The 10819-nt window shown below is 44.6% G+C and overlaps 1 protein-coding gene across 2 annotated transcripts in view; it reads right to left on the bottom strand.

Moving 5' to 3' along the window:
* Window positions 1–5036: 5036 nt before the first annotated feature.
* The window catches only part of TACO1 (translational activator of cytochrome c oxidase I), an 8956-nt gene continuing 3173 nt past the window's right edge, over window positions 5037–10819 (bottom strand). For both annotated transcript variants that reach the window (XM_040452054.1, XM_040452053.1), the window contains exons 3-5: window positions 10356–10483; window positions 9672–9849; window positions 5037–9107 (exon numbers count right to left, since the gene is read on the bottom strand). In XM_040452054.1, coding sequence (XP_040307988.1) covers window positions 8907–9107; window positions 9672–9849; window positions 10356–10483 — 507 coding nt within the window. In that variant the 3' untranslated portion in view covers window positions 5037–8906. The remainder of the gene's footprint in view (window positions 9108–9671; window positions 9850–10355; window positions 10484–10819) is intronic.

Genomic DNA, 10819 nt, shown 5'->3' with positions numbered 1-10819 from the left:
CCGCCCGCGGCCGGGCGCTGTGGCATGGGCAGGGTGGCCCGCTACATCCCCGGCGCTCCTCGGCTCGGCCCAGCCCGGCCTCGGCGGCGCCGCTCGGCCCGCCCGCCCGCCCGTCTCTCAGTCCCGCAGTCGCTCCGTCCGGCCACCGTTCTCCACCTCAGGAACGCTCCGAAAAACAAACCGCTGGTCGCGCAGCTCGCCCCCTTGTCTGTCACTCACTGCAGCGCCCGCCAATCCCAGGCAGTCGCTGGACCTTCGTACCACCCCCGCTCACTTCGCTAGCCAATAAGAGGGAAGAAGTCGCTGCCCCAGTAGCCCCCCAACCCCACTCTCTCCCCAACACCCTAACTCTCAGCCGCCAGCTAATCATCAGCACCACACCATGAACCAATCCCGCCCACTCTCTCAGTATGCCAATGGGCGAAGCCAAGGCCGTTTCCGAAGGCTGTCTACCGCCTGCCAATCATCGAAACAGCACCCGGTTCCCTCTCTTCTAGCCAATCACGTAGAGGGCTCTGAGCACCCGCCTCTGCGCATCCTTGCCGTCTCAGCCTCCCTCTCTCCCCGGGAGGTGTTTGTTGCTCCAATCACAGCTCGCGCGTGAGGCTCCGCCCACATTCCCACCTCCCGTCAGTCACTGAAGGCTCGGCTGGCGCGCGGGCTGGCGGTGTTCCCCTCCGGCTACTTTGGGGCTGGAGTTTGGGAAAACGGCTGGAGGGGCCCTCGGCCTCCCGCCCTCTCAGCTCTCGGCAGTCCAGGCGGGCCCTGAGGCCAGCGTCCTGCCCCTCCCAGTGCCCACACCGGGCGCGTAATAAGCGGGGAGAGTTCTGGCTCTGAGCGCTTCCCGGCGTGTGGCCACCTTTGCTGCCCGACCCCCTGACAACTCCTCTGGTCCAGACGTTGCGCTTGCCCGGAGGCGGGGGCGGCCTCACCGTTGCCCGCCTTTTCCCGGGTCTCCTACCTCCGGGGCCACACCCTCCGAGGGGCTGGGATAGTACTGGAATGTGGGTCCTCAGGAGCCTGGGAGTTCCGCTGCTGGCCAAGGGTAGAAAGCAGTAAGTGGCAAAGTCAGAGAGGTTCTTTCGGATAAGAGTTTTTTCTTTGGTTATGAAAGCAATACAAGCTCTTTGAATTAAAATTGAAAGAAAAAATTGCACCCCAGAGATAGTTTGATCTCTTTCCTACCAAGGTATACAACGTTTGACAAAAACGGCTTCATACTGTTTGGTAGTATGCTTACATTTTATTAAAAGTGTTTTCCCGTGCCACTGAAATATTGTTCCAAAACAATTGTACTGGCTGCATGATATTTCAAAAATAGAGAATGACCGTAATTAATTTCCCCAACCCCCATTGTTCAACATTTTCTACACCCACATCTTTAGATGCCAAGTCCATCACAATTAATATGCGCTCCCTTCCTCTAGTCCCTGTTCCAGTGGAATATAAATCAGACTCCAGAATAATCTTCCCCTGATGCCACTTTCAACCGTCAGCTAAGAACCTTTAGTGGTGGCTTTGCTTTGGGTGTCAAATCGTTCAAGAACTACCTTAGACTCCTCTCTTTACACTCCCTCCTCCCCACAATATTTAATCAGGCCCCTTGTCCAAGCGGTTTCTTTTTCTCCAACGAGTTTTTAAGTCTGTCATTCTTCTTGATTAGATCCCTATTCAGTTTATTGTACTTCCTTAACTATAATAATCTCTTTCCTAGGGAGGGGAGAAAGAGCAAAGGGGAAAGAAAATTTATAATTATGTCATCTATTATATGCCAGGCACGTCGTCTCATTTTATCTTTCCCATAACTCTGAGGTAAACAATACTATTGGCATTTAAATGATGAAAGTGAAGCTCAGAGAAGTTTAAGTACCATGTCTGGGTAGGAGAGCCAGAATTCATACCCAGTCTGTCTGCCACCCAGAGGTCATGTTCTTCTACTAAGCCAGGCCAGTGATTTCTCAACTGCTTTTTCATGATCACCTCTCAAGGAGAAAATTTTGAATTAATTAAATGCAATTTTTTTTAACGTTTATTTATTTTTGAGACAGAGACAGAGCATGAACGGGGGAGGGTCAGAGAGAGTGGGAGACACAGAATCCGAAGCAGGCTCCAGGTTCCGAGCTGTCAGCACAGAGCCTGACACAGGGCTCCAACTCCCAAACCATGAGACCATGACCTGAGCCAAAGTCGAACACCCAACTGACTGAACCACCCAGGCAACCCTAATTAAATGTAAATTCTAATGGGAGAAATTAAATACTAAGGAATAAGATTTTGTCAAGTAGGGTTGAGATTTGAAGGCCACATACCATTGTATTATCTAAGGTTTTTCTCATCCCTTACGAATCATTTTTTACCTCACTGGAGTACCACCCTGTTGAGAATGTGTGTAATAAGCCAGTGCTAGAGGTCCCAATATACCGGTCTGAGGCTCATATCTGACCCTTAATTGTACTGACCTGTGAGATTAAAAAAAAAAAAAAAAAAAAGACAACCATGCGAGTGGAAATCTGGTTAGTACTCTATTGCCTGTGTTGGCAGGTTTATTCAGCAGCTTCTCTTGGAAAGTCTAAAACACATCTCCAATTTCACAAGTTTCACACCAAACTCTTTATCCTTTCCCCCTCCCCACCAAACACCCCCTCTCCTCTGTTTTCCCAATTGTGAAAATACAAACCTAGGAGGAGTCTTCCTTGGTTTTACTCTTTCCCTACCCCTACATCTAATCCTTCAGCAAGTTTCTCACCTATTGTTTCAAAATGCATCTGAATCCAATCCACTTCTCACCACTACAGCCTTGGTCCAAGCCGCCGCCACCCTCTGTTGGATGACTGCCTTAGCCTCCTAACCCATCACCTGTTTCCTCTGTGGCCACCCAAAAAATGATTCTCCACACAGCAGAGCAATACTTGTAAAATGTAATTCAGATCGTGTCATTGCCCTGCTGTTAACCCTCCAATGGCTTTCCATCACACTTATAATAAAACCCAAACTCTTTGCCATGGCCTTTCAGGCTTAGTAGGAGCTGGCCCTGCCATCCTCTCTTGCCTCATCTCTACTTCTCTCCCATGACCTCTCTCCTAGCCACACTGGCCTTCTTACCCTATTTTGAACCTGTCAAGTTCAGGAACTTTGCACTTGCTATCTCTACCTGGAATGCTCTCCGCCATCCATCCCCCCTCCCCCACAAGGTGTTCCCATGGCTAATTCCTACATTTTATTCAGGTCTTCACTCAAACTGTCAACTCTTCTGAGTTTCTAACCACCCCATTCAAAAAGAGCCTCTCTCCTCTCCATCATTCTTTATCCCCATATTTTGCCTTATTTTTCTTCAGTGTCTATGTCTAAAAGTACGTATTTACAGGGTGCCTGGGTGGCTCAGTGAGTTAAGCGTTGGGCTCTCAGTTTCAGCTCAGGTTGCAATCTCACGGTTCATGGGATCGAGCCCCGTGTCAAGCTCTGTGCCAACAGAGCTCTCTCTCTCTCCCTCTCTCTGCCCCTCCCCAACTTGCGTGTGCAAGCACACTCTCTCTCAAAATAAATAAGCACCTTTTTAAAAATTACATTTACTTGTCTTTCCTTTAATTACAATGAACATAAGCTACGTAGGAGCACAGATTTTGTCCTGTTCACTGCCCCATCACCAGCACTTAGAATACTGCCTTGCACATGGTAGAGAACTACAGTACAACCACATAAGTGCTTGGCTGAAAAAAAGAGCCTTCTGATTGTCTTTCTTTCTAGCAAGAGCTTTCTTTGAGGGCTTATTTTCCATTGTCTGTACCTTAACCAGCCATCTCAAACATTCCCACGCTGAAGTTACCATATCAGACTTTCTTCTGAGCTCCCAAACATCATCCATTAGCCTCTCAAAGGCACCTCAAATTCTACAGGTTCAAACTGAGTTCATTATTTTCCTCTATAGTTCTATATTTCTTCTGCCATCTTCAGTTTCCCAAGTTGGGTTCTCAACTCCAAGTTGAGTTCTCTACCTTGGAGAACTCTTCCTCACCATTTCCTTCCCCCCTTCAGCTAATCTTGACCATGTTACCAATCTGTCCACTCCTCTCCCATCCTCAGCTCCACCATCCCAATTGAAACCTAATGTAACAGTATCTACTTATGTCAAAGGGTGATCTTTTTAAAATGGACACCTGATCTTGTCACACTCTGCTTAAAAATTTTAAGTTTTTTCCTATTGCCCTTAGGATAAGTCGAATATATGAAGGTAGTTAAGAAGGCCCTTCAGGACCCAGGCTATGCCTCTCCAGCCACAAGTTTTCCCATTTCCTACCTCTGCCAACCTCATCATATGTTCTGGCCACACTGACCACTGGCAGTTTGTTTTGCCTCTTTTCCTCTGCATGTGCTATTTTGTTTTGAACACTCTTCTCCTCCACTTTTGCCTTCATCCTCATTCTTCCAGGAAAGAACTAAGCCTGAACATCACTCCCTCCAGAAAGCCCTTCCAGACAAATACAATTCTGGGTACCAGAGCACCTAGTACTTTCTTCATCAAAGCACCTGTCCCACTCTGTTGTAATTGGCTCTAAAGGAAGTAGGCACAGAGACAGAAGCTGTCATTCAAATTGGTATGCCTAGCATCTTTCATAGTGCATTAAAAAAAAACATATTTTTTTGAATGAGTAAGTGAACCTTAAATGGGGAGGTCAGTAGTTGTAGCCTCCACAAGTATGTTATGTATCTTTTCTTTCTATATTCTCTCCTCACTCATTTTCCCCATGTGAAGCCTCCCATCTGTGTCATATCTCCTCAAGCCTGTTACCCTGGTTTTACACTGAGTAGATGCCCCTGATTAAATACCTGAACCATACCTGACTTCAAGGATCACGACCTGCCCCTAGAGCTCAGGGCCTCAGGCAGCCCTGTCATATACAAGCTGCATTACTACTTTCCTTTTTTTTCTTTCAAGAGCAGAGGGACACTTGAACACAAGATAGGGAACAATAAACACAAATGAATGCTCTTTGGGATAGTTCGATGAATTTGGTATAAAAAAAAACAAAACTACCACCTGATTTTCTGAAAATTCTTTTAATTCAGAGGTAAAGTAGAATATATTCAGGTTACCAGTTCAAACACTTTATCTGCATTGTTAAGGATTGATGTATACCTCATAGAAGATTTTTACAACCATGATATTTTATTTATTATTGACATTAACTTATAGAGAAAAACTGCTTTTCTATTTTGAAATTCCATTTCTATAAATTTATCCAAAGGAACATTTTGCAAATGAGCAAAAGTAAGTAATGTTGATTGCAACATCCAGGATATATTGTGAAGTGAAAAACAAAAACAAAAACAAAAATAGTTTATAAGGCTGAAATGTAGAGGGCAATCACATTTCAGCTTTAAAAAAATGTTCATTCATATTTAGTGTGGGGGGGGCAACATTTATTGAGCACTTACTATTGCCAGGCACTGTCTTAAGTGCTTAACATATATTAACTTACTTAATTCTCAAAATAGCCCTAAGAGATAGATACTATTATCCATATTTTATACATGAAGAAACAGGTACAAAGAGGTGAAGTTCTTGTCCAAGGTTGCTGGCAAATGGAAGAGTTAAAATTTATTCCCCAGCAGATCAGTTCCAATGAGTAGAATAATAAAGAGTAGATTGTTAATGTTGGTTGTATCTTACAAGTAAGGGGGTAGGGAAGTCCCCCATTTGAGGTTCACTTACTCATTCAAAAAAACCCAATGTTACCTTTTTGGCATAGTCAAAAGAAAGATAAAAAGAGGAAAAAGTAGAAACTACTATCCTGTTCAGTGTCCGGGGGTAGCATCAGGAGAGAAAGCCATTTCAGTCAAGACTAATATAGCATTTATCATAACATTCTCTTTTGTCAGACCTACTGGCTCATTTATTTCCTCCTCAGAACATCTCTAGAGGAGTCCAGGGGGACTTGTAAAAGTCTACAAGTTGCGATTTCTTCCAGTGTGAAGTCATACTCACTGTTGTACTATAAGTTTCAGAGAATAAAAAAAAGACAAAAAAATAACTCAATAACTCATGGTTTTTCTATTGTTGGCTGGAGGCAAAGCCTTCATGGTTCCTATTTGATTCAGCTGGGGCCTCTGGCAGAGTGAAGGCAGCTACAAAGCACATGAACACTTCTTTTAAGAGTCAAGGTTATGGACAGAACTGGTCACCAATACTCCCATCCCACTAAAAGGTCACTTGAAAGTGAGCCCAAGCCAGCTGCAAGGTATTGAATGATTTTGTGTTGCTAAGACAATGACCAAAGACAAGGTAAAGGCAAGCCAGGACCAGACCTCATTCTTCTGACTTTAAGGTATGCCTGACTCCTGGCCTCTCACATGTGGTCTCCCTAGTTGGACAATAATGTGATGAGTTTTCTTTTGAAAAAATGTTTCCCCTGGTAAAATATATGATTATAGAAAATAAAACTCAGTGATAACATCACCATTCAGAGATAACCAGTTTTGAGATTTTGATACACTTCCTTCTGTTTTTTTTTTAAGTTCATACATAGATATGACTAGATTTTAAAATTTGGACCATACTATACAGTTTTTCACATCTTTGTTTTCCACTTAACATTATATTGTAAACATTTTCTGACCTAAAATATTCTTTGAAAAATAAGTTTTAGTAGAAGAATAACTCCTACCCTCTCTAATTAACTATTCAGTTAAATAGTTATTTAACTACTTAACCTATGTAGCTAAAGCGCTCTAGCAGACTTAGAAGCAGAACAGGTCCAAATAAGGTTTCATTTCTGCCTCTTCCATATTAACCTCAGGAAAGACTGTGGGGCACCACCAGGGGTCAGTGCAGAGCCATCTAGTATGCCTTGCTGGAAGAAAATTGGTTACACAAAAATTAACAAATCCTACCTATATTAGAGGAATGTTCACATGAGTAGCCAAGTTCCCTTCCAGAGATGGCTTTCCTGGTGCAGATGTCTCATATCAGAAATTATCACATTCCTCCAAATTATAATTATATTCAAAGTTTACAAAACAGAGCTATTTTACAAACCAAGGTCTATCAATAGAAAATGTAGTATTAGACCTATTCTCACCTACTTGGTATGAGACCATTTGTTCATAATACTTGGCCTCATTATTTTATACGTTTTCTGTGAAAATCAAATAAATAACATATGAAAGAATCATAAATTACAAAGCAGCACTTCAACTTTAAGTTGCACTATTTTAATGATGTGTTCATCAGATATTTGGATGAGTTATCTCCTATACAAACAAAATTCCAGGTAGTATCATGATTATGAAATGAGGTATAAGAGCATATGCTTTGGCATTTTCATGGTTTATTCATTGGTTTTCCTCCCCCTTGCCTTTGCTCTCCAACTGCTGAAGTCATGATGGAATTAGGAATCTTTTCCTAGAAGGAGGAAGTTATTATTTATAGCCAAATTGGTTTTTCTTCTTTTCCTCATTTCCCTGAGGCTCCTTCAGGAAAATTACTGAGTTCAGAACTGGCTTAAAAAACTTGAGTAGGTGAATAATAGGGATCAAAAAGCTACTCCAGGCCTGACATGCTTGACGGGCTCCAGCACAGGTGATTGGCACTCTTGGTCTCTCTAAACCCAAAAGTGACTCTGAAGAGCATAAGGTACAAACGGCCCTATTCCCCAGCTGTCAGGCTCTGACTCAGTCCTTCACCCTTCCTTCTATTCTCATTTCCTCTCCAGTTCCCAGTGCCCCATCATTTAGCAGGAGGGATGAAAAGGAGCCAGGGTGGGTGTTCTGGGGATCAAGCAAGTTTCAAAACCAGCATGGCATAGCCTTTCCTGAGAGCAGTCCAATCTGCTCACAGGTCCACTCTGACCAATCTCAGAACACATGGAAGGCTGGGCAAAGCAGGGCCTGGGAGTCCCTTATTATTGGCACTTGGGTTTCCTACTGGGTTAGAACCTTAAGCTCTCTGGCAGAAGCAGGGCACAGAGGCCACCTGAAGAGAACAAGGATGCAGGCACAGCAGCTCACACTGCCCAAGGATAGCTCCAGCAGACAGAAGTCCTGTGTCTGACCTCTGAGGTCTTATGCCTTAGGGCAGGATCTAACTCAGGGCACCAAATAAATAGCCTGTACTCCTGGTAAGTACAGGTCTTGGTACACAGGTGTTTGACAAATACTATTTGCATGATCAGTGACAGGTTTAGGCCATTAAACCAGCATTAGAGCACAGAGTAGTACCCAAAGAGAGCTACATTTCTTTGGTCAATTAAAAAAAAAAAAGTTCTGGAGTAGTGGAACTAAACCCATAGATGTCAAAGGAAGTCAAGAGGGTTCCAACAGCTGGACAAAAACCCAGGAAAACAGAAGACCCACACAATAGCAGTGCAGCAACCCACATCAATCACCTTATTATTATTTTTTTTTTCAATCACCTTATTTAAGAGTAGCTTCCGAGGTGCCTGGGTGGCTCAGTTGATTATCTGGCTCTTGATTTCGGCTCAGGTCATTTGTGGGACTGAGCCCTGTGTCAGGCTCCATGCTGAGCGTGGAGCCTGCTTGAGATTCTCTCTCCCTCTGCCCCTCTACCTTGCTCAGGCATTCTCCCTCTCTCTCTTAAAAAAAAAAAAAAAAAGTAGTTTATAGTACATGGGTCCTCAGGGCACCTATCCTTCCCTGAGATCAGAGTCTGATTAGCTGGCTGTTTCCACCCTGCATCCAGGAGGGCTATGAGACATCAGCAGAACTGACAAAGAGGCCCCACAGAGATGTAGTGATTCCCTTGGCCTCAAAGGGCTGCAGGTCTTGGTTTTGTGTCTCCTAAGCTGCTAGGTCTCCAATCTGCTTCAGTCTCAGAGTACGCTGCAAAAGCCTGTGCTCCAGAAAGGGCTGCCAGTTGCCTAGGAAGGACCTCATGGGCACATACAGCCTGGTTACTCAATGTTGTCATAGACCTGGATCACATCCTCGTGGTTGCCAAGAGCCTGGATGAGAAGGGCAGCCTGCTCCAGGTCGGGGTCAGCGAGCCGAACCTTTGTGTTGGGGATGAATTCTAGCGAACAGGACACAGAACACAAGCCCAGCGAGTCCAGCTTCTTCCTCACTTGATGCAGTGAAGAGGCATCACAAATAAACTAGGGACAAAGGAAAGTCTGGTGAGGAGTCAGGAGGTAACAGGGTAAGGCCAGTCAGAACTCTGCAAAACCATAGGGGCGCCTGGGTGGCGCAGTCGGTTAAGCGTCCGACTTCAGCCAGGTCACGATCTCGTGGTCCGTGAGTTCGAGCCCCGCGTCAGGCTCTGGGCTGATGGCTCGGAGCCTGGAGCCTGTTTCCGATTCTGTGTCTCCCTCTCTCTCTGCCCCTCCCCCGTTCATGCTCTGTCTCTCTCTGTCCCAAAAATAAATAAACGTTGGAAAAAAAAAAAAAAGAACTCTGCAAAACCTGAATGCAATTACTATTATGAATCACCAGATTTAAGTTCTTTACGAGCAGAGATATAGTTTTCAGAGTTCTGAATCCTTCTCAAAGTCCTCAGTAAGCCCTTTCCAGTATTCACTTAATAAATGTTTGTGCAATGTGTGAACTCTTTATGTCACCTGTACCCCAGGGCACAAAAGAAGAAACCGAGAGAGGCGTGCCTTAACGCATCTATTAGGACCCTCTCAGAAGTCCACCAAACACTAAGTCTTCATACTCACTTTAAAAATGTTCTTTTCCTCTTCGTCTTCAGTTTCCTTGACATCTTCAGCTCCTGCTTCAATTGCCATCTCCAGGGCACGCTCTAGGTTCACGGCTTTCTTCTCTCGGTCCTCCACTCCAACCACGATCACCCCCTTTTTGTCAAAGGAGTGGCGAGCTCCATCAGCCATCATTCCCCTAAAAGGAAAGGAAATGCGCCAGACCAAATGCCTTTAGACTCAGCCTCCACATAGCACTGCATTCTAATACTCTTATTTCCCACCCAGCCTTCGGAGTATAGACATACATACTTCTGAAGGAGAAGATGCAGCTACGACCTGGCAAGGGAATAATCCAAACATATCTCCGTCCCCTACTTTCTGTCCTGATTGGAGTTTAGTGGATGCAAAAACTTTGCTCATCTTTTAAGATTCCAGTCTCGGTAGTACATTTTAAGATCTGGACATTATATGGCTACACATGAGGAAAATAGGTCAAAGAGCCCCTTCTACATCTAACGAACAAGTCTTCTGGATCCTGCCTAGTACAGAACGAAACAAGGGAGAAGAAATGATCCCACTTGGATTCTAAGGATGAAGTGTGCTTAAAACTTGAAACACCGCCAAGAACAACAGTATTTTCCTTGCAAAGAATTGGAAATTTAAGGCTTCATAGCCTTCCACTTTCCCTACACATATACCTACCCGTTCTTGTTCAGGATATGTCTGATGTCTGAATGGCACTTGGAGCCACTGCTGGATAATGCCTCAATGAGCAGGGAAGAGCCACCAGGGCCTCGGCCCTCATACAGCAAATAAACATCCTTGGTTTTCTGCAATAAACAACATGAGCACATTTTCCTGTTTCCCAGTTCCCTCCTGCATCCCAGCCCAGAACACAGATAACAACTCCATGGGAGGGGCTCTCTGGAGTAGAGCTTAGACTCTCAAATCTTTATTGTTGTCCCCCACCTCTGAGAGGTGGCCCTTGGGACCAACTTTTGAGGTAACTGAAAGTATAACCCCTTACTGGGAAGGGAGTCTGTTTCTCTGGTCCCTGAACAATCAGTCAGCCATCTCCCAGTTTCATTTCCTCCCTGTCCCAGCTAAATCTCACATCTAACACACACACACACACACACACACACACACACACACACACACACACA

Source organism: Herpailurus yagouaroundi, unplaced genomic scaffold (genome assembly GCF_014898765.1).
Source record: "Herpailurus yagouaroundi ecotype Mexico unplaced genomic scaffold, PumYag 206, whole genome shotgun sequence".
Taxonomy (NCBI): domain Eukaryota; kingdom Metazoa; phylum Chordata; class Mammalia; order Carnivora; family Felidae; genus Herpailurus; species Herpailurus yagouaroundi.
The sequence above is the reverse complement of the archived record's forward strand: the minus strand, read 5'-3'. Positions and strand labels throughout refer to the sequence as shown.